The 21,055-nt window shown below is 35.1% G+C and overlaps 4 protein-coding genes across 5 annotated transcripts in view; 3 read left to right on the top strand and 1 right to left on the bottom strand.

Moving 5' to 3' along the window:
- tesk2 (testis associated actin remodelling kinase 2) overlaps nucleotides 1-6,771 on the top strand; it is a 29,162-nt gene extending 22,391 nt beyond the window's left edge. For both annotated transcript variants that reach the window (XM_055202096.2, XM_055202095.2), the window contains exons 8-11: nucleotides 48-131; nucleotides 283-369; nucleotides 1,442-1,583; nucleotides 4,947-6,771. In XM_055202096.2, coding sequence (XP_055058071.2) covers nucleotides 48-131; nucleotides 283-369; nucleotides 1,442-1,583; nucleotides 4,947-5,803 — 1,170 coding nt within the window. In that variant the 3' untranslated portion in view covers nucleotides 5,804-6,771. The remainder of the gene's footprint in view (nucleotides 1-47; nucleotides 132-282; nucleotides 370-1,441; nucleotides 1,584-4,946) is intronic.
- Nucleotides 6,772-7,228: 457 nt separating this feature from the next.
- On the bottom strand, nucleotides 7,229-10,553 carry toe1 (target of EGR1, exonuclease). Its single transcript, XM_055202097.2, has 7 exons — nucleotides 10,052-10,553; nucleotides 9,910-9,950; nucleotides 9,732-9,828; nucleotides 9,494-9,652; nucleotides 9,149-9,408; nucleotides 8,091-8,253; nucleotides 7,229-7,997 (listed from the first exon to the last, which is right to left on the bottom strand). Exons 1-7 carry the CDS (start codon nucleotides 10,163-10,165, stop codon nucleotides 7,299-7,301), a joined length of 1,533 nt encoding a protein of 510 aa, XP_055058072.2. The 5' UTR covers nucleotides 10,166-10,553; the 3' UTR covers nucleotides 7,229-7,298.
- A 104-nt stretch (nucleotides 10,554-10,657) lies between these two features.
- On the top strand, nucleotides 10,658-13,437 carry LOC129442194 (uncharacterized). The gene is made up of 4 exons (XM_055202102.2): nucleotides 10,658-11,063; nucleotides 11,181-11,334; nucleotides 12,578-12,750; nucleotides 12,823-13,437. Exons 1-4 carry the CDS (start codon nucleotides 10,914-10,916, stop codon nucleotides 13,195-13,197), a joined length of 852 nt encoding a protein of 283 aa, XP_055058077.1. The 5' UTR covers nucleotides 10,658-10,913; the 3' UTR covers nucleotides 13,198-13,437.
- A 2,284-nt stretch (nucleotides 13,438-15,721) lies between these two features.
- Nucleotides 15,722-19,407, top strand: selenop2 (selenoprotein P2). Its single transcript, XM_073875368.1, has 5 exons — nucleotides 15,722-15,833; nucleotides 16,154-16,402; nucleotides 17,569-17,781; nucleotides 17,938-18,054; nucleotides 18,423-19,407. Exons 2-5 carry the CDS (start codon nucleotides 16,185-16,187, stop codon nucleotides 18,631-18,633), a joined length of 759 nt encoding a protein of 252 aa, XP_073731469.1. The 5' UTR covers nucleotides 15,722-15,833; nucleotides 16,154-16,184; the 3' UTR covers nucleotides 18,634-19,407.
- The last annotated feature ends 1,648 nt before the right edge of the window (nucleotides 19,408-21,055 follow it).

The raw sequence follows: 21,055 nt of genomic DNA, 5'->3' as shown, positions 1-21,055 counted from the left end.
TCAGCATGTATCGGAGCACATTATCATTCATCTGTGTTCATGTCTAGGCTGATATCTTTTCATATGGAATTATTTTATGCGAGATCATTGCAAGGATACAGGCTGATCCGGACTATTTACCACGCACTGAGGTAAGTAACTTCCTATTTTAACATTATGCATCATATAATCATATAAATGTTTTAGAGCCAAGCTATGTGGCTTGGGGTTATAAGGGTTGATTTCTAAGAATGGAGATAAGGTTTTTATTTCTCTCTGTTCCGCATACTCTCCCTATCACAGAACTTTGGTTTGGATTATCACGCCTTTCAGCATATGGTTGGAGATTGTCCCCCTGACTACCTACAACTCGCCTTTAACTGCTGCAATGTAAGAGAAATTCTCTTTATCAAGTCATGTGACCCTGGCCCACAAAAATAGTTAAATTTTTTTGAGATTTATGCATAATCTGAAAGCTGAATAAATACGCTTTCCATTGATTTATGGTTTATTAGGATGGGATAATATTTGGCTGATATACAACTATTTAAAATCTGGAATCTGAGCGTGCAAAAAATCAAAATATTGAGAAAACTGCCTTTTTAAAGTTGTACAAATGAAGTCTTTAGCAACACATATTACTGATGATAATTACTTTTTTATATATTTACGGTAGAAAATGTATAAAATATCTTCATGAAACATGAATTTTACTTAATAATATCCTAATTATTTTTGGCATTAAAAATTTTAAAAATTTTGATAATTTTGAATACCCATACAATGTATTGTTGGCTATTGCTACAAAAAACTGCTACTTATGACTGTTTTGGGGTCAAGGGTCACATATTTAGCACTGTTAGAAATGAAAAATTGGATGATTCTGGTTTGGAATCTGACTCCAAGTATCGGAAATGCAATACTACTGTTGTTTTTTAAATGCAAAACAATCCTTGGTTTATTTTAAGTTTAATTTGACCAAAGTTCAGTTGTTAATTCAATCACAGACTCATTTCAATGGGGTGAGAGAGCTTACATGAGTCATTTGTACCACTAATTCGGCTTGAGTCATTCGTGAATCAGACTACATTGGTCACAGTATTGTTTGTTATTGAGTCAAGGACAACACAAACGAAATAACAAAATAACTTTTATCATTGCATTATTTGCACTGCTTATTACTTTCAGTTCAGACAAATTTAGATCCTCTTGTGGGTTGTTTTTAATGGAGTCAGTTTTGAATAAAAACTAGTTTCCTACACTACCTAAAGTACTGTAGTCCTGTGTTGTTTTATTGTTATTGTAATCAAATGTCGTCATCATCATGAGCATTTTTTTCTGTGAAGCAATTCTGTACCAATTTCTGTCCAGCGTAGCATTCTTGGGATAGAAACCTTAGTGCGACTCCAGATTTAGATGCTGATGTATTTTTATGTTCCTGTTGCCTCCACATATATTCCAGATGGATCCAAAACTCAGGCCCTCGTTCCCAGACATAGTAAAAAGGCTGGAGGAGATCCAGAAACGGCTGAAAGCTGATGATTTAGAGAGGGAGAGGATGCTGTTACCGGCGGGGGAAGCGGACAAAAAAACTATCCCCAAAGGTGTTTTAATTTTCACATACCTAATTTTATGTTTATGCTTGTATTATGCATGCTTTGCATTTTTTTAATATGAACATAAAAAATTAGCTGTGTGTTCAATAATATTTTTTCATTCACCATTTGTGGTGCCAAAACAAAAGCCTTGATGTGCATTGAACAACTGCAGGAGTTTTGCAAGCAATAAATCCTGGTGTTACATTGACAGAGAGCTTTGCACATCAAGTCATCCCAAAGGCTTTGCTCATACCATCCAACACTCTCCCTTCCTCCCTCCATGTAATACCGTAGGGACAATGATTTCTTGGAAGAAAGAAGCTTGAAAGCAAGCAGGCAGGCAAGGCAGTAGCACTTTCTTCTATCCAGAAGGTTTCATGAGCTGCTTTATATAAAATGCACAGTGTCTGGTTTAAAGTTTTACTTCATGCCTCCGCTCTGTAATCTTATAGCTGTGTTTCCTCTTAGCGCTAATTTACATCCTGTACAAACAAGGAGTAATTAAAAAAAAAGACGTGTGGCTGGACAAGATTAGAGTCTGCTTAAATTTGTCAGATAACCAGCAAACACTTCATGCAGACTTTGATCAGGAAAGTTTACATTATGCATTTGGCATATGCTTTTATCCAAAGCAACTTACAGTGCATTGCAAGGTATACATTTTTTATTAGGTTGAAATCCATGACTTTTTGCACTGCTAATGCAATGAGCTATACATGAACACTTTACTATACAGTTTACCACTTTAGTACATTTAAGTTTATTTACTGTATATGTTTTGTTTCGCAAACACATTTAGCTTGTATAGTCTAGTTTGTCGACTGTGGTGCCTTTTCTCTAAAATATTTGAATGCATAGAGAAATGTTTCAGATTAGATGTAGGAAATTATATTTTGCAGTTTATTGTGTGCAAGCAAGATCATTGCCTTGCACATATTTATTCTCCCTCAAACTAACATTACTTTGGCACCCCCTAGTGTTCAAAATGGCCTTCTGAAATTTGCTTCTATTATCATCAAAAAGGAATGGCAATACAGCTGCATACAGCCTGTCTTCCATTGGTCGTATAAACAGTGACTTCCCTAACTTACAGCAATGGCGAAATTAAATTACATCTTAAATTGGAATAAGAGAACGTCGTAAAAGATATTATGGATGTGACATTTGCAGTCAAAACTTGAAATATTAATTATCAGAAAATGCATTGTTACCAATATACTGAACCATTTGTTTATATTTTCCCCTGATGATAGAGTCCAGACATCAGAAACGTATCAGTCTATTTACGTGTTTTCTATTTTAGATAAGGGAAACATACATGCGTTACGGATGTGACAAAAAAATGGTTTTGGGAGACAACATACTTTAGGAATTTTTTGAAAAAAAGCATTTAATATTTATTTAATTTCATTGTATGCACATTTATGGGGAAGAAACAGTGATATAGATGTGACATTTTTCAGTTATTGATGTGACAATTTTTTTTTATTTGCACTTGAAGGAAAACACCACAGATTTTCAAAATTTTACTATGTTCTTACCTCAACTTAGACAAATTATACATCCCTATCTTTTTTCAATGCGTGCACTTAATCTTTGTACAGCGTGTCGTGAATGTGATAGCATTTAGCCTAACCCCATTCATTCCTTAGGATCCAAACAGGGATGAATTTAGAAGCCACCAAACACTTCCATGTTTTCTCTATTTCAAGACTGTTACATGAGTAGTTACACGAGTAAATATGGTGGCACAAAATACAACGTGACGATTTTTTAAGCGGATAAAAAAATGAGAACTATATTTTATATTACTATATTTTTTATATTACTATAACTATATTTTTATATATTATATATTTTTACTCAATATAGGCGGAAGAGCACTTCATTTGCAGCACTCATTTTTATCTGGTTATAAATCGCCATGTTTTATTTTGTGCCTCCATACTCATGTAACAGTCTTTAAATAGGGAAAACATGGAAGTGTTTGGTGGCTTCTAAATTCACCCCTGTTTGGATCCTAAGGAATGAATGGGGCAAGGTTAAATGCTAACACATTCACAACGCACTGTACAAAGATTAAAGGTAGAATAGGCAGGAATTGTCTAAAGAAACTTTTTTCCAAATTTGTTTAAACTGTCTTTATGTTCCAATACATAAGTGAAATGTAAGTACTCTGAAAAAGAGAGTATAAAAATTGAGTGTCTGTAGACCTTTCACGACTGTTTTAAACACAGTTAATTATTTCCATTCGGGACGAAACAAATGATTGGCTTGGGCGACTGTCACTCTTTCTCGCGACCATGGCTACCACCCCTGTTGCTACAGGATCTGCCCAGACATGCGCACACCCAATTGAATTGTGAGTGCAAGAGGCACGAAATCTAGGAAGAGCAAAAGTATGGCAGAGAAAGAGCATTCAAAATGCACAGTAATCAAGAAATCAAACAAGAGTAAATATCGCGTGGCTTTTCCTCGAGTCGACAATGCGTAGCGGTATTGTCTCCAGAGTGTAACGTTAGTCCTCATCAGAGTCAACAATGCTTTCATCACAGAAACTCTTACATGCACAACACCGTTTATGTTATGAATCTTCCACGAAATTCACCTTCATCACAGTGTAACTGATGGTAATGAAAAAACTTGTATCAATGCAACCTGTTTTTAACTTTGCCTTATAAATATAACTAGCTCGTTTGTTACCAAATCAAACAAAATATATTTGAAACTTTACCAGTATTGATATGCTAGCTTAAAGGAATAGTCTACTCATTTTCAATATTAAAATATGTTATTACCTTAACTAAGAATTGTTGATACATCCCTCTATCATCTGTGTGCGTGCACGTGGGCGCTGGAGCGTGCTGCGACGCTTCGATGGCGTTTGGCTTGGCCCCATTCATTCAATGGTACCATTTAGAGATAAAGTTAGAAGTGACCAAACACATCAACGTTTTTCCTATTTAAGACGAGTAGTTATACGAGCAAGTTTGGTGGTACAAAATAAAACGTAGCGCTTTTCTAAGCGGATTGAAAAGAGGAACTATATTTTATGGCGTAATAGCACTTATGGGAGTACTTCAACTCTGCGCAGTAACACCCTCCCTCTCCCATTACGAGAGTGAGACAAATTTGGATAAAAGCTTTTTGGACTTTAACCTGCCTACTCTGCCTTTGGAGTGCACGTATTGAATTAAAGATAGGTATGTATTAATTCATCTGGGTAGAGGGAATAACATAGTGAAATGTTGAAAAACTGTGGTGGTTTTCCTTTAACTATGAACAATAATTTAATAAAATGCAACATAATTTAAATATACACATTTAGGCTTTAAATGTGAATAGAAACGTCTTCTTTTCTTGTTCTAGGTCCAGTTGATAAAGGTATAAAGAGGCTAAATCCTGACGGTTTCCAGGATGATAAGATTCCACCCAAGTCACCGCGTCCACGTCGCAGCATCTGGCTTTCCCGCAGCCAGTCTGACATTTTTGCTCGAAAGTCTGTCCGCAAAGTAAGCGTCCAAGACCCTTACTACGACCCAGGACCCAGGGGGTTTGCATATGAGGTACCGAAAGTCAACCCTTTCAGTGCTAGAGAGGACTTAAAAGGTGGCAAGATCAAATTTTACGACATGCCCAGCAAGTCTGTCTTCTCGTTCATGTTTGATTTGCACTCGCCCCAAGGCAGTCAGAGTTCATACCAGCCGCAACCCAACACAGGAGCAACAGGCATCAACAGCTCCGCCTCCTGGTCAGATCTGCCTGGTCGGCAATGCCGGTCTCTCCCTGTCTCCCCTCATCTGTCTTACTCGGAGGCAATTTTCTCATCACACAAAAGCGAGGCAGGACAGACCGGCGGTGACATGACCGGCTGGGCTAAAAAGTATGCCATAACGGAGATCCCTCCATACAGGCCACGAAGTGAAGGAGATGTAGACAGTTGGTCATCTCTGGTTCCCTCTGATAGCGGAGAGGCTGAGGCCATGGACTGCTCCAGCAGCAGAGGCAGCCCTGCGGATGAGAGGGACAGAATCTTCAACCAGATGCAGAACGGAAGCATCGGTGGCCTTGGTGAAGAAATGGAGGCTGAAGACCAGGAAGACGTGTTGATCTCAAATAAGAACTCTCATAGTCTCAGCATGTCTGTGGAACCACACTGTCCGATCGTACTCACGGCCTGCAAAGCTTCCACTGCGACAGACCGTCTCTCAAGATGTAATATCTAAATGGTTGAAGATATTGTTCCTTGTGACTTAAAGGACATTATTGTAATGTAGGCTGAAATGAGAGCAAGAAACGGGAATACTGATCCAGTTCATGTATTAGTAGACACACTATAAACAATTCGTACAGTGGGAAAGATGGGATGTCTGCTTATACAGGGCTTAGATACAAGACACTTTCTGTGACTATGGGTTCCCTTTAAAATTAAATATGGTATCGAATCCACAATTTTGTTTTGTTGTCTTTTTAAACATGCATTTGTCCATCAACTGTAAAATTTAACCTGCATGTTTAAGCAGCTTTGTCCAATACTAAATAACACATTTTTAGGAGATAATTGTGGGTGTTTTTTGCACTGCATGAGCCTAGAAAAGATAATCCTACAAACATTCCAATTTTTCATTGCGTTTTTCTCACACATCTCGCAAAAGCTCCTGTGATGTTTCATCCTCCGCTAATGGTTTGTGCCATAGTCGAATCATTTTCACTCTTATGACCTCTCAGGTCTTCGTAAATGTCCATGTCTGTATCTACTTAAAATCGTAATTGCACTTGAAATAAGTTAATGGTTTGAACTTTTTAATCTATTATTTGTCACTACATTTCTATGCAATAAATTTAACCCAAGGCATGATAGTTTTATAGAGAGGATTTATTTTGATATTTATAATGAGAAAAGTTTTACTTTGTCTTACTACGTGTCTGTAAACTGTTTTGTTAATATTGTTTGATAAATAGAGATGTAAATGTGGAGTTGTTTATTGCTAGTTTATACTTAACTCAATTTTCTGCTTTTTTTGGTCCTGACTGTTTTCTGAGCGTTCGTAGATTTTAGATTTGTAACTGAATCAGAGATGTATATTTCTATCAAAGACGAATCAAAGGACTTATTTTTCCCATTTATATGGCTTTAATTCTTGAAATGTATGTGTGTATAGCTGTTTGTTAAAATAAATTTAAAATGTCCTAATTTTGTGCCTTTTACTATAGCCTATCTTTTATCAGTTTATGCTTTCTTGTTGCTGCTAACCTTTTCGTTCGACTGCCTCTTAAAGCAACACTAAAGAGTTTTTGCTTTTTGCTCCCCCTACAGGTTAGAAGCGTAATTGTCCATTACCACTATCGTAAATACTGCAGCATAGCTGGCTCTGATTGGATTGTAGGTCTGTCGTAAAGCACGTTTTTGTAGTTTTCACTCGAACTACAGGACCGTGACCTGACAGTTGGAAACTTCTTTAGTGCGCTTTTGGGCCGATAGAGGGCTGCAAAGCGAATGTGAAAGTGCCGTTCACCCTGTTTCGAGTGGATGAACGACTGAAACCTTTTTGGAAACGTTATTTTAAAGTAAAAAAAAAACTCTTTGGTGTTGCTTTAACTCAGGCTTATTTCCTAAGAAATGCATTTAAAGAAAATCATTCAAACAAAACTTAAATGTAAAAACATAAATTTTATTAGTCAAAAAAGTGCACAAAGAAAGAAGTCTAGAAAATAAAATTTCTATGCACTTTGTTCGGTTTTGACAGCAGAGCTTTTTCCCCAGATAGACTCCATCTTGTGCACGTGAGCCTTTGAAGATTTTGAGAAGGTGCTTTTGGCTATATGTAAAGGAATGGATTTGCCACTGAGGAACAGCTTATTGAGACATTCAGGGACGAGGGCTGCGGAGGTGTTTTCTTCTGTCTTTGCCGTAAGAGTTCTGGCAAAAGCAAAAATATAGCCCGTCATGAAAGCATCGAACCCTGCTCTGTGTGTTCCTCCTTCAACCTTCTTCTCCTTTGTTGTTTCGGAAGCCACAGAAGATGCTTCTGGTTGAGATTTATCAGTCCCATTTTTGCTGGCTGTTTTCGTAGGCTCAAACCCATGCACAGTATCTTCTGTCTTATCACTAACTGTTGTCTTTTGATGTTCTGGCTCACATTTGGGCATTTCCTGATGTTCTGGTTCACATTTAGGCATTGCCTGGTCTTGTAGGTTAACATCCACGTCTAATTCCATGTTTTCCATGTGCGTCCTCTTGCCCTCTGGGGATTCGCATGTATCAGGTTGTATGTCTGGTTGCCCTTGAGAATCCTTCTTTTTATCCTTGCGCTTTCTCTTCTTTCTCTTGTCTTGTTTGGTCTTTTCATCGTTCTGGATTATAAGGTCTGTGTCATGTGACATGGGGCACTGAGAGCCATTGGGACACCATCCATATGACTACAATCAGAACAGAAAAACACAAATGTTTTGCATAGTGCCAAAAATTGGGTTTGTTGCATTTTTAATATAAAAACAACATAAGGAACTTACAGAGAACTGAACACAGAGGCTGAGGGCACCATCGTGACTCTGGTTGTCCACACAAGGCCTGTAGTCTATGTAGCTCTGCATGTTCCCTGTATATTTACAAAACTCCAGGAACACGTGAGTCCCACTCTTACCACCTTCAATGGCTTTGGAATTTTCCAGCTTACTATGGAAGACAAGGATACTTCACAGTTCAGGTACTGAACAGATATGGGTGATTCTTGCGAAATTAGACCTATGAGGTGTCATTAAACATTTTGATAAAAAAAGTAAATGCTATCAAAATAAGAAGCATACAAACATCTCTTCACGTACTATTTTGCACATGACTTCAAATGACATCATACAAACCAATTTTGTTGTTTTTTCCACATTTAAGGGGAAATTTTTCATTACCGCAACATTTAAGGAGAATTTTTTCATTACCGCAACGTGTCCATTACTGGATTTGGGTTCTTTGATATGGAAATATTTATAATTAAAAAATCAAAAAAAAGCTTCAGTGCATGTTATACTACAAACATTTACAGTAAAGAACGTGGTAGTTGGTGATTTTTGGTAAATGTAGAGACAATAATAAGGAATATAAATGTGTCCAAAAAAGACCAATTTTCTCATCCTCCGCAACAATTTTCAATCATTGTTTAAGCCCTCAAGGAACTAACATTTAAAAAAATGTTGGAAGGGACATAATTGACTGTGACACTCAAGGTGGCTACCAGGTAAGCAGTTGAATTGTGAAATTTTTTAGTTCTCATTACCGAAACATGACTTTGTAAATGCATATATTTAATGTAATATCATGTTACGGTAATGATAATTTTTAATAATGATCTAAAAAATTTAAATAATTCTATAGAAAATATTTTTTAAATCCTTTAAAAATAATGATTATAGTAAGATCAGACCTTAATCTTACATGTGCAAAAAAAATTGGGCTTCAAGGGCTTTTTAAAAATTCTGATGCTGGACACCTTCTAAATCTGGATTTCGTGAGAATAACCCATGTACACATCTCCTATAACTTCACTTCTGTATAACACATGCATATAGAGACTTACCATTTCTTATAGGCGTATTCCAGGTATGAAGCTGTAAACCGCAGCTCATACTCCGTTGCATACTTTGTGTCGTAGATGCCAGAGGGAAACATTTGGGAGAGATCTGCTGTGAAGGTGCCCAGTCGGTCAGGTAAATGGGCATAGAAGCACTGGTACAAGAAGACCATGTCTATTAACCCATTGTGGACCACCAAAGGCTTGTTTGCCCTAAGAAGCTCTACAAAGAATGATCGCATGTTTACCCCATAGGCATCACCTCCCTGAAGAAGAAACAAGCATGGAAAGATAAAAAAATTAATGTATATGATTATAATTGTATTACATTCATAGGTTCAAATATACTCCTTTGTCATTACCCTTATGATAGGGAATGCCTTGAGCATATTGTTTGTTGAAGTCAAATCCATGTTGCACAAGAAACTGCACTGACTGAGGTTCAATGATGTACTCCTCTGTGCAAAGCAAGGTTAGATTGTACACCTGGACCAGGTATGTGCTGTCTGCCTAGAAACAGAACATATAAATGAATAAATGTAATGACAAGTCTGTTGAGAGGTAAGGTACATGCTAAATGCACAATTACTTTCTTGTCAAGTTCTTTATAACATGCAATCCCCAAAGAAAGTACAGATCGGGTGCGAGCTGCATGGCATATGGCTTTGTATCTGTCTTCAATGGATCTTTAAAGGGAAGATGAAAACACAGATGAGAAGGGTGTCAGATAACATTGTAAAAAAATCTAAGTCACAATCATTTCTTACTCTGCCAGAAGAGCTTTCCTTGATCCAAGACCACTTAGCTCCTGAAAGAGACCAGCATGCATACATGAAAAATGTTTTTGGTGTATTACACAGTACTTAACAAAGCTGTGACAGAACTTTTTTTAGCTGTGACAGAAATTACCGTATCAATCGCAATGAATGATGATGTTTTAATGGCCAACACCATTGCTGCCCACAACTCCGTGAAATTGTTACCCTGCACATCCACTACTGGGATTATCATTGAAGACGTCATTTTTAAACCCACTGGTTTTGTCAATTATGTTCTGTTTGCATAAATAAACGTTTGCTGTAGAATTTATCAACGATCCAACACTATATTGTATAAGCACATTGTTTGCGGTTTCATTACATAACTGTTTGCGTTGATATATTCTCTCAGTTTACTAATATTCAAGTTCTTTATAAATCACGTTTGCGAAATTATCCTTTCATGTACCATGTGTATCTATTTTCTTTCCGGCTAACGTTTACGTCACGGTCAAAGGTGGACCCCATTTTCGCCGAGTTTTTTTTTAAATATATTATACTGAATAAAATACTACTATTCGCGTCAAATTCACGAACGTACTATCGCGAGCAACATAAGTTTGCTCTAAATGCAGAAATTTTTAAAATATATATATTTTAAAAAGTGTAAAAAATTACGAATTTTATACAGGCATATGAAAAGTCAGCGCACAGGTTTCACGTCATCAAATTCGCCCATCGAACTTACCGGCGCCATTTTGGCTCAAACTAACTCAGCATTTCACTTACTAGTTAAACATATTTGTCTTTATTTGTCGTATCGCTACACTCGGTGCATTAAATAGATCGCATGTAGACCCATTGTTTACGTCCGTTGAAACAACTACAATCTCTTTTTCTGAAGTGGAAAGTTTTTATTAGTACACCTGCTAAATCCTCTGCTAGCAGACCTCTACGTGTCAGTGTTGTTTTGCCCAGATGATAAGTTACATATTTGGCTACTGTGAATAAAAATGGGTGGATGCTCCGCTCCAAACTGCTCAAACTCGACATCTATAGGAAAGCAGCTCTTTCGTTTTCCGAAAGACCCGATACGCATGAGAAAGTGGCTTGTAAACTGTCGGCGTGATTTTGTACCGACCCCCTGCTCGAGACTGTGCCAGGCAAGTAGAAATCACACACAACTATCCTAAACACTATTAAACCAGGCTCCGAAAAAAAAGTTAAGTCTTCCTGGTCTCCTCTTGATCTAACAGTAGTATGTATTCAATGGTTTGCAGGATCACTTTGAAGAAAGCCAGTTTGAAGAGATCGCTAGATCACCAGCAGGGGGAAGGAAACTCAAACCCAATGCTATACCAACGCTTTTCAATGTGCCCGACCCTCCCTCTCCCGTTACCCCTCAAATGGTGTTACCTGTTAAAAACGAGCCAGGTAAAGAGCATTTAAATGAACACATTCACGAGTTTGGTATTTGTATGTAGGACGGACGATATATCGAAAATTGCAATATCGCGGTGCGCGCGTTGCTGTGATATGCAATATTTACATTACTTCTAAAATACTTTAAAAGGTTATGTATAGTCATAGTTTTAGCACATGTTTTAATGTTAATTTTATGCAATACAAAATAAATTTGCACCATTTTTATAAAGGTTAAGACTGAATGGACCTGAAAATGTCAAATGGTGTAACCGCCAATTGTGCCAAAGAATGAGAAATATTAAATATTTTATCCACCTTAATGTAAGTGTAATCATCATTAAAAAAATCATTTTAAAATATCATTTTATTAGTTATTTCTATATGTAAATTTTAATGCGTTTTTGTAATATTTGTCCTGACATATGCTGAAAACAGCTCTGTTTTCTAAATAATCTTTGACAAATGATGTAAAAAATGTATTTTAAAAAATCACATTACACTAAACTAGGTGATTATATTTTATTTCACATTTGTTATGAATATATTTATATTTTAGTTTGAAAAAATACTAAGTTACACCAATTGACACAGACTGGTTACACCACATTGATATTTTTGCAATTATCCCTCAAATATTCTTTTAAAAATGAAATAAAACCAGAAAATTTAGACTTAAAACAATTTATTCATACGGACACAAAATAATTAACGTCACGTCATTGACCCAGATATTAAAGAGACTAGTGAGACAAAGAGAGTGGTGCTTTCTTTTTCCAAAAATATGTAAAACATATGCTGGCTATATAATTTTTAGTTTTTAAACATATTGTAATATAATTTAAATTATTTTTACACATTTCGTTTTTAAATATACAAATTATTTGTACAGCATTATAATATCACATAATATATAGCACATTATTTAGCTAATTATCGCATATTGCATTTATCTTCAATATTCTGCAGCCATATATTTGTGTTTGGGAGGTTTCTTTTTAGTGAAATTATAATACGTTGTAAATTTATCACTTGTTGCTTACATGTAATGTCAACGATATGACTTTAAAAGAACAATCAAATGAATTTAAATGATTTTATTATTTACTCACACTCCTGATTTTCCATATCAACACCAAATGAAGGATTTCATACAAATTGACAGTGAATAAATAATGACCAAATTTACATTTTGCGTGAACTGTTTATTTTAGTCACTTTCTATGCACCTGAATATATCATTTTATTTATTTAGTGGAAAAGGACTTGAACATGGGAGACCATGGTTATGCCCGCCGACAGCCCCTTGTGGATTCAGAGGAGGATGGAGCTCAGAGGTCAGAGGAGGAGAGACCCTGCTCTCTCTGTCAGCATTACAAAACCAAACTGGAACAGCAACAGCAACACACAGTCCGACTACAGAGAGAGGTGATTTTAATAGATCCATTAATAGATACATAGAATTGGTCCAGTGTGTTTTATTTTATTTTTTTCATACAGGCAGAGGAGATGAAGAAGCGTCTTTACAAGCTGAGCAAAATTGAGAAAGGACTGCAGGTGTTTCTGTATGAGGATCAAATACGCGCCCTAACATTAGCCAAGCGTTCTCGAAGGGCGGTGTGGTCACATGATACTTTACTGACAGCCCGAAAAATTCGCTGCGCAGTTGGAGTTAAAGGTTATGAATACCTAAGGGAACTGGGCTACCCCCTGCCTTCATACAGGACGCTGTGTAATCGCCTAGAGCCTAAAATGATGGTGACCACAAGCATGCAGGATGAACTAGCAGAGCTTGGTCTAGGCATCATAACCGCTTGTGACAGTCCAGAAGGCAACACAACGAGTGATGAAGGACTCATTGGAATTATGACATGAGACACTTTCTGTGTAAGAATTTGCACTAATGCTTGAACTGACTGTTGAATACGCCAAAGGCCATGCTGTATAGTCAAAATCACAGAGGACATTACTGTAAACCGGGTAATTTATTTTGGGTTGTTACATTTTAAAACCGTTTATATTAATTCTGCAAAGTTTGAAGTTGGTTCACTATTTTCTGAGTTTAATGTTTTCAAGAAAGGAGTATTTCGGTCTTGCTAACTAATTCTTTATATATATATATATATATATATATATATATATATATATATATATATATATAAAGATTTGCGATGCATTTTAGCTGCCGTCAAAATCCTTCCATCAATACTTGGTGTGGAAACAAAGTTATCATTCCAAATATAAGACTTGCAACGGGATAAGAGATATTAAAGAAACATGGCTATGCCTATATTGGAGTTTCTTGTTGGCAAATGGTAAAAGTGGCATGACATATAAAGGCATGACTACTTTGAAGTCACTAATTCTATATCTGTATATGGGTAATTCTGTATCTGGTATTTTGTGTAAGAGTTTAACAGTTTCACATCTTATTTATAGACCCACATGACAAAAGCAGCTGTCATTGAGGGTATAGTTCTGAATAGTTAAACACTTTTAGGAAACCAGAACTTCTGGCTACATCTTTTCCTGAAACTAGAATTTTCACAACTGTCTGAATTTTTTTTTTTTCAGTTTTTAGATTATTATTTCCAGAGAAATGTTTTTTTTTATGGTTCCTCTTGCTTTCACAGCGGTTTCTTAAAAATGGTTAAGGTGGTGCTCCCTCTAAAGATCTAAATCGTAATCTTCTTTACTAAGTTTGTACAAAAAATGTATTAATTAGGTTTTTGGAGGAGCAGTTAAAATTAAAATATAGTTTCTATGAATTAAAAGAGGAATAAAAATACTTTGGAAGCATTGTCAATAATCCCTTGTGTGGTTTAATTTTTTTTTTTTACTGTACTAAAGGTTGTTGCTCCATGGATCAGTTTCTGTACTTTGGCCTGATCATTTCACCAGTGAACCACTGTTGTTTTCAAACAAAAATCAATTGCTCTGTCCATGTGATTGTGCAAGACCATTTTTTGTTTGTTACATGTAAATTAAGACATTTTATGAACTTTTGTGATCCAGATTTTTTTTTAAAGAGCACATAAAAGATGCTATGCATCTTATTAGTGTAGTTTTTAATGTGGATGTCTAAGACCCCAGGCCTTATGAACATGGGTTGTTAAGAAATGGGTATAAGTAGGCTTTTTATGAACTTCAAAAATATAGTTGGCAATTTTTTTAATATGGTAAGCAGAGACGGACACTTCTTAATTTTTACTTTGTACATAAAAGTACATTTTTAAGTATTCGTATTTTATCAGTGTTTTTCTTTGGAAAACATACATTCCAAAGGATGTTATCATAAGTTTTACTCCACTACATTTACTTAAGAAAACAATTTCATGTAATTAGGTATTAAATCAATTTTAATATGCAATATAAAAGAATACACAGTATGATTCTATAGTAAACATACTTAGTAAAGTAATTTTTTCCCAAGACAAACACTCTGATAAAGCACAGATGCTTGGAAAATTTACTTAAACTACTCAAGTAGTGTCCGCCTCTGATGGGAACTGAAAATAATAAAATTTATATTTATTTGAACATCTTAAAGGGATAGTTTTCCTAAAAATAAAAATTATGTTATCATTTACTCACTCAATTGTTGCATTAAAACTGTATACATTTCTGAAGGATGATATTTTGAGGAATGTTTGTAACCAAACCTTTCAAGAGCCCCATTCACTTTCATAGTAGTATTTTTTCCTACTATGAAATTGAATGGGGCTCATGATCGTTTTGGTTACAAACATTCTTCAAAATATCATCCTTCTTGTTATACAAAAAATAAATTTAAGGTTTGCAACAACATGCGAGTCAGAAAATGCTGACAGAATTAAAATTTTTGGGTGAACTATCCCTTTAATCTGAACAGAAAAAGCAAGTTATGAAGACATAATTGATTTCCACATGATGCGATCAACAAATGTTTAGCTCAAGCAAACAGTAGCACTTGGCTGACAAACTGCCAGAGAGAAAAACAAACCAAATAAAAGTTTGTTACTCATAAACCAGCTATAGTTTTGCCTTCACTTAAATCTTTCCCCAAACGTCAACTAAAATATAATATTTAGGATGAACCAACCTTTGTTTATGAGCTGTTTATCTTCTGGTGAAATATTTTTTAGAGAATACAGAACAAGATCTCCATTATAAATATTGTGATCACATGGTTAAAACTGTGTGTGTACCATATAAAACTTCATATGGCCAAAACTATTGCTATTATCTGATTCATGTGTTTTTCATCCCAAAAAATTAAATGCATAATGTTGTCCTTTACTGAAGATCCTACTTAATTTTTCTGTAGTGTGTCATACTTATCTTGAATCACTCATACTTGAAAGAAATCTCTGACGACTTTGTAGTATGTCCAAGCACAATCTCTTACTGGTTTGTTTTGTTTGTTGAGGGGGAGGGGGGTTGTCCAGAATGAGACCTTAAAACGTGTGGACCAAACAACTTCCCCTTATTTCTTTATTTTACCCAGTGGAAGCCAAGGAACATCAGTTAAGGTGTGTGTGCGTTTTATTTATTTTTCTCTTTCATTTATTATTTATTGTATATGAGATAGGAAGGAGGCCACAAATAAAAGAATATTTATGCATAGTGCGGCCTCCTTCTTATCTCATGTATTTAAATTATTTAGGCCAGCACTCTTAAAGTTTAATTTATAGACACATTGAGTGAAGCCTGCTCTTATCTTCAATTATTTATTATTTATTGTATATTAAAATGCAAATTAATTAACCAGCTGACATCAAAATAATTGATTCTGGAACATATACATTTGTAGGTTTCACAATAAAGAGCTTTTTTTTATGTATTTTTTTAGTTTTTGAAGTGGTTGAAGTTAAGCAGGCACAATGCAGGCTCTCTGGCCTCTGTGGTTGTCTGCTTTTTTATGTCTGCTGGATGCTTCACCGCTGTTTGTGGAGAAAGAAAGCACTAGCTCCAGGATCTGTAAACCTGCCCCTCATTGGGAGATCAGCGATCAAGCTCCGATGAAACAGCTTCTGGGAAATGTAGTCGTTGTGGCTCTTCTTAAAGCAACCTGACACTTCTGTCTCACGCAGGCCGCCAGGTCAGAGCAAGATCTGTCTGTATTTACGGTATTTTTGTAAAAAACAATCTTAGTTTTTGAGGTAAAAAAACCTGGCAGCTGTGGTTGGCAGAAACCCTCCATAAAAAAAAACAAGAAACACGTCAACAACTTTGCAGTTAAAAGCTGTAATAAAATATGCTTATAATATTTTCTTTTTTATTGCAGCAAAGTTTTGTATATTTCACGATTTTTAACTGTATTTTTAATGGCAAAGTTGTGGGAATTGTCCTTTTACTGTTTTCGCTTTAATTGTTAGGTGACTTATTTTTAACTTACAAAAACATAATTTAGAAAGTAGTTACAGTAAAAGCACATAATCATGTTGAATATTATTAGGTTTTCACTATAAAAAATGGTCATTCACACCTATTACTTTAAAAAAACAACTTACATTTTACATTATTTTGCTGTAAAATTGTATTGTTAAATCTACAGTTGTGTTTATTTTAGAGTTAACTAATTAACGCATTGCATATTTACATTTTATTTTCCATTCAAATTACAAATTCTTCTAACAGTGTATGCTTGTTGTAGAAGTGGCCAAATATTTCATTTTCTGTGCAAAATTTTTACAGTTACAAAATTTGAAGTTGATCAACTCAACATCAGTGTTGGGGGTAATACATTACAAGTTACGTGCATTACGTAAGAATATTACTTTTCTGAAGTAACGAGTAAAGTAACGCATTACTTTTTAAATTTACACATTAATATTTGAGTTACTTTTTCAAAAAAGTCATGCAAGTTACTTTTTTAGTTTAATTAATTTGATAAAAAAATACTGAATTAAACTAAACGTAGTCACATTATGCACTCTATGCGTACACACCTGTGTGGGAACAGTTTGAGTCAGAACCTGAGATGGCAGCCCAGAGCTCGACATTTTTGTGATGAAATATGCAATTTCTGAATGCAGAACTTTTCAGTCATAAACAACACCTCCAATGCCTGAAAGAGGTCAAGCCTTTGCCAAGAAAAAGTAATGCAAAAGTAACTAAAAAGTAATGTAAGCATTACTTTCCATGAAAAGTAACTAAGTAACGCAACTAGTACCTTTTTTGGGACTAACTTTATATTGTAATGCATGACTTTTATAAGTAACTTTCCCATTACTGCTCAACATACTTGTTTTCCTTTTTTTTAAGGGTTGGAGAACTGCGTGACAAGTTGGCCCGTGGCAATCTGACTGACATTGCATTTCTGATTGTCAATGAGCAGGATGCAATGTCCAGAGCCATGTACTGGGAACTTAAGAGAAGGGCAGCCAAGGGTATCCCTGTATATCAGCAGACCCCACTGCAAAAAGATGTCTGGGAGATCTTAGAGGGAGACAAAGATGATTTTTTGGTGTATGATAGGTATGAACAAAACACACATATTACCTCTGTACACACTATATGACCAGTTTGACTAGTTGGGGTAACATGACTCATTTAAATTTGTATTTTAATAGTTATACAGAAGAATGAAGTCTACTATTTATGGGGGTTGCTTTGTATTTCTCTTCTCCATAGATGTGGATTTTTGACCTTCCATATTGTACTGCCATACAGCTTTCTTCACTACCCTTACGTAGAAGCTGCCATCAGAGCCACATACCACAAAGACATATGCAACTGTTCACTGAGTGCATTAGATGCAGAAATTTTTAGGGACCACAAAACTTGAGTGTTTGTACAGCACTTATTTGAATAAGAAAATTGTTCTTTTTCCTAAACAGCTGTACTGTTCATATAGAAATGTTTTATAAAAATATTGGGCATGTTAAACTTGGTAGAAAAGATGCATGATTTATATGATAAGAAACCAATGAATTATTTTTTTCTGATGCCACTTTTTAATATTTTGCATTTAATTATATGTAATTCATACACTTTAAGGTGGCCTCAGCATCCACATGCTATTCGGGATTACTGTATAAAACAATCTATGATTTTCTGTCATATTAACCAAATATTTATAAATGTTCATTACTCTGTATTCTGTTTTAGCTGAGTGCTAATTCAACCATGTCAGCAGACAACAACAAACCTGAACTTACAGAGCCTGCTGTTGAACCACCAACATCTAGTCTTCATCATCACCATCATACGCATCATCATCATCATCATCATCCACCACACAATAACACTAATGAAAAAAGAAGTGAACCAAAGGAGCCAACCGAGCATTCTCATAAAAAACATAGCTTGTATAACATAAAGCGTTAGGGCCTACATTACAGTATTTACTGCTACAATACACAATCTTATATGATAGTTATGTTTTACAACAAACCCTACTGCAGGACCACATGGAGCACATGCACAAATAAACAACTGAAAAGATTTGTGTGATATAAACCAGCTGAATGTATGTACAGTACACTGTCAGAAATAAATGGTCCCACACTGTCACTGTGATAGTACCCTTTAAAAAAGTAATGTATACATTACCAATATGTGAAGGTACTAATGTGAACTCTTTAGTTGCAAGGGTGTACTTTTTGAAAGGGTACCGTCTCCATGACATCTAGGGACAAATTTTAACCATTTTTTCTGACTATGTGAATATGCTGATAGGATGGATTTGTTGAATAATTTGTATAGTTATTTTTTTAGATATGAAAATATGTTTTGTTTTTTTTATAACAGAGCTGGTCTTGAATCAGACCTTTAGATTGACCTTAAACGTGGGAATTCTGATGGTTGTGGGTGTTGAAATATCAAGTGTTTTCCTCAATGCTTTTAATGAAGTGTGCACTTTAAACCTGGATCAGGGGTCTGCATACAGATGCTGAGCAGAGGGGTCAACTATGACTATACAGTACACTATATCAGTATTTCCTCATATCTAAAATTTTGAAACAAAGAGCTTTGTTAATATTGTCCATTTACAACAGCTACTGTTTATTTGTTAATGTCTGAAATATTAACTAAGGGAGTGTCACAATTGTTCACAACCAAGTTCTAAAATAAATTCACATCAGCATATGACATACAACATCTACTGAGTAATGTTCTTTTCAAGATTGCACCATGCTGCACGTACAACTGATCAATTTATAATAAATAAATAAATGTGTTTAGACCTCGTGGTCACTTTACAAAAGCTGTATACATTTCCTTCAACACATTTATAGTGACTAAATATAAACACTATTACAAAAATGTTAATGTGTTATAGACACACATCTGCTGAAAATAGTTGGGGATTTGGAGAAAGTTTTATCTGTTTTAGAGAATGGGGGTGTAAACTGCTTAACTTATCAGTGACCCATTGGCACGATAAAAGGTTTTTTTTGACAGAAACAGTATGCATATTTATTATAAACAAATACACGTTAAAATAAAGGTTTGAAGGAATGTGTCTTTAAATCTGCAATAAAAAATAAAAATACAGAGTTGGTACATTTAGTTTAAAGATACTTCATTGGCATGATTGTTTGCACTCACAATATTGCCAAAACATTTAGGTTAAAACAATAGGTTGGAAATTAAAACGAGACAAAATCTAAAATCAAATATGTAAAAATGAACAAAAATGTAAAAATCTATAATAAAATATGTAAAAAAAACCTAAAATCTCTCTCTTATTTATCTAATCTCCCAGTGTGACACTTCATTTGTTTTACCACTTATTGGATCAGGTCAACCAATCACAGCGCAGCTGGGGGAGAGTCTTATTTAGGGCTCTGCCTTTAGTACAGCTGTCCTCTGTTTAATACACGTTAGCTCGAACAAATATTTTTTTATTCATTCATTGTTTAAGCATCCTTTAACTTTGTATTTAATAAATACAAATGGTTAAACAAAGGTATTTATTTGAGTAGTTGGGTGTTTGTGATATAAATAAACACATAATGTGGACACTAAGTAATTATTTGGGTGAATATGAATGACATTTGCTTAGCTAACATTGTAAAAAAAATTATGTGGATTTTTTTTTACAGTGGAAGGTCTCTCTCTCTCTCTTTCTCTCTCTCTCTTTCTCGCAACTTAAAATAGCTGTCATAATCGGCATTGTTACATTATTACACAGTTACGCCCCGTAACGAGTTGTTCACTGTTCCCCGATAGATGGCGCTATTTTAACACTCTTCAAGAGCATAGCAGGCGCAATGGTAAGTCGTCTAATGTACTATTTTCCTATATTTTTTACGCGAATTCAAGTATTTCATGAATTGTTTTTGTTGTTTTTATTGTCTGTGTATGTTCATTTGTATTTAAAGTAGGCTATGTATGTCTATATAAATCATGGAGCACCTGTTTTGATGTGCATTGTTAATCGCTGTGTATCAGGTGTCCGTATCGCCATCAGCATGGCAAAGACTGCAGCTACTGTATGAAATCCAGAGAACGGAGGTATTTCACACACTTTCGTATCTGTTCAATGTGCTGTTTCAATATTATTTCATGCAATATTTGGGTCATTCTACAAAAAGGTGGAAATGCTTGTCCCTTGCTTTTGCAGACCCCTTAATAATTTAATTTGACCTAATAATTCCATAATGATATATATTTAATAAATATAGACTGTCCTTAAAATGATTAGAGAAAGTTTATTTATATAATTTCAATTTTTTTCCTTTTTTTAAAACTTTTTTTAAATGTCTGGTCCTGAAAATTGCCCTGTCCCTTTGATCATACATGG

This window comes from Misgurnus anguillicaudatus, chromosome 2 (genome assembly GCF_027580225.2).
Source record: "Misgurnus anguillicaudatus chromosome 2, ASM2758022v2, whole genome shotgun sequence".
Lineage (NCBI taxonomy): Eukaryota > Metazoa > Chordata > Actinopteri > Cypriniformes > Cobitidae > Misgurnus > Misgurnus anguillicaudatus.
The sequence above is the reverse complement of the archived record's forward strand: the minus strand, read 5'-3'. Positions and strand labels throughout refer to the sequence as shown.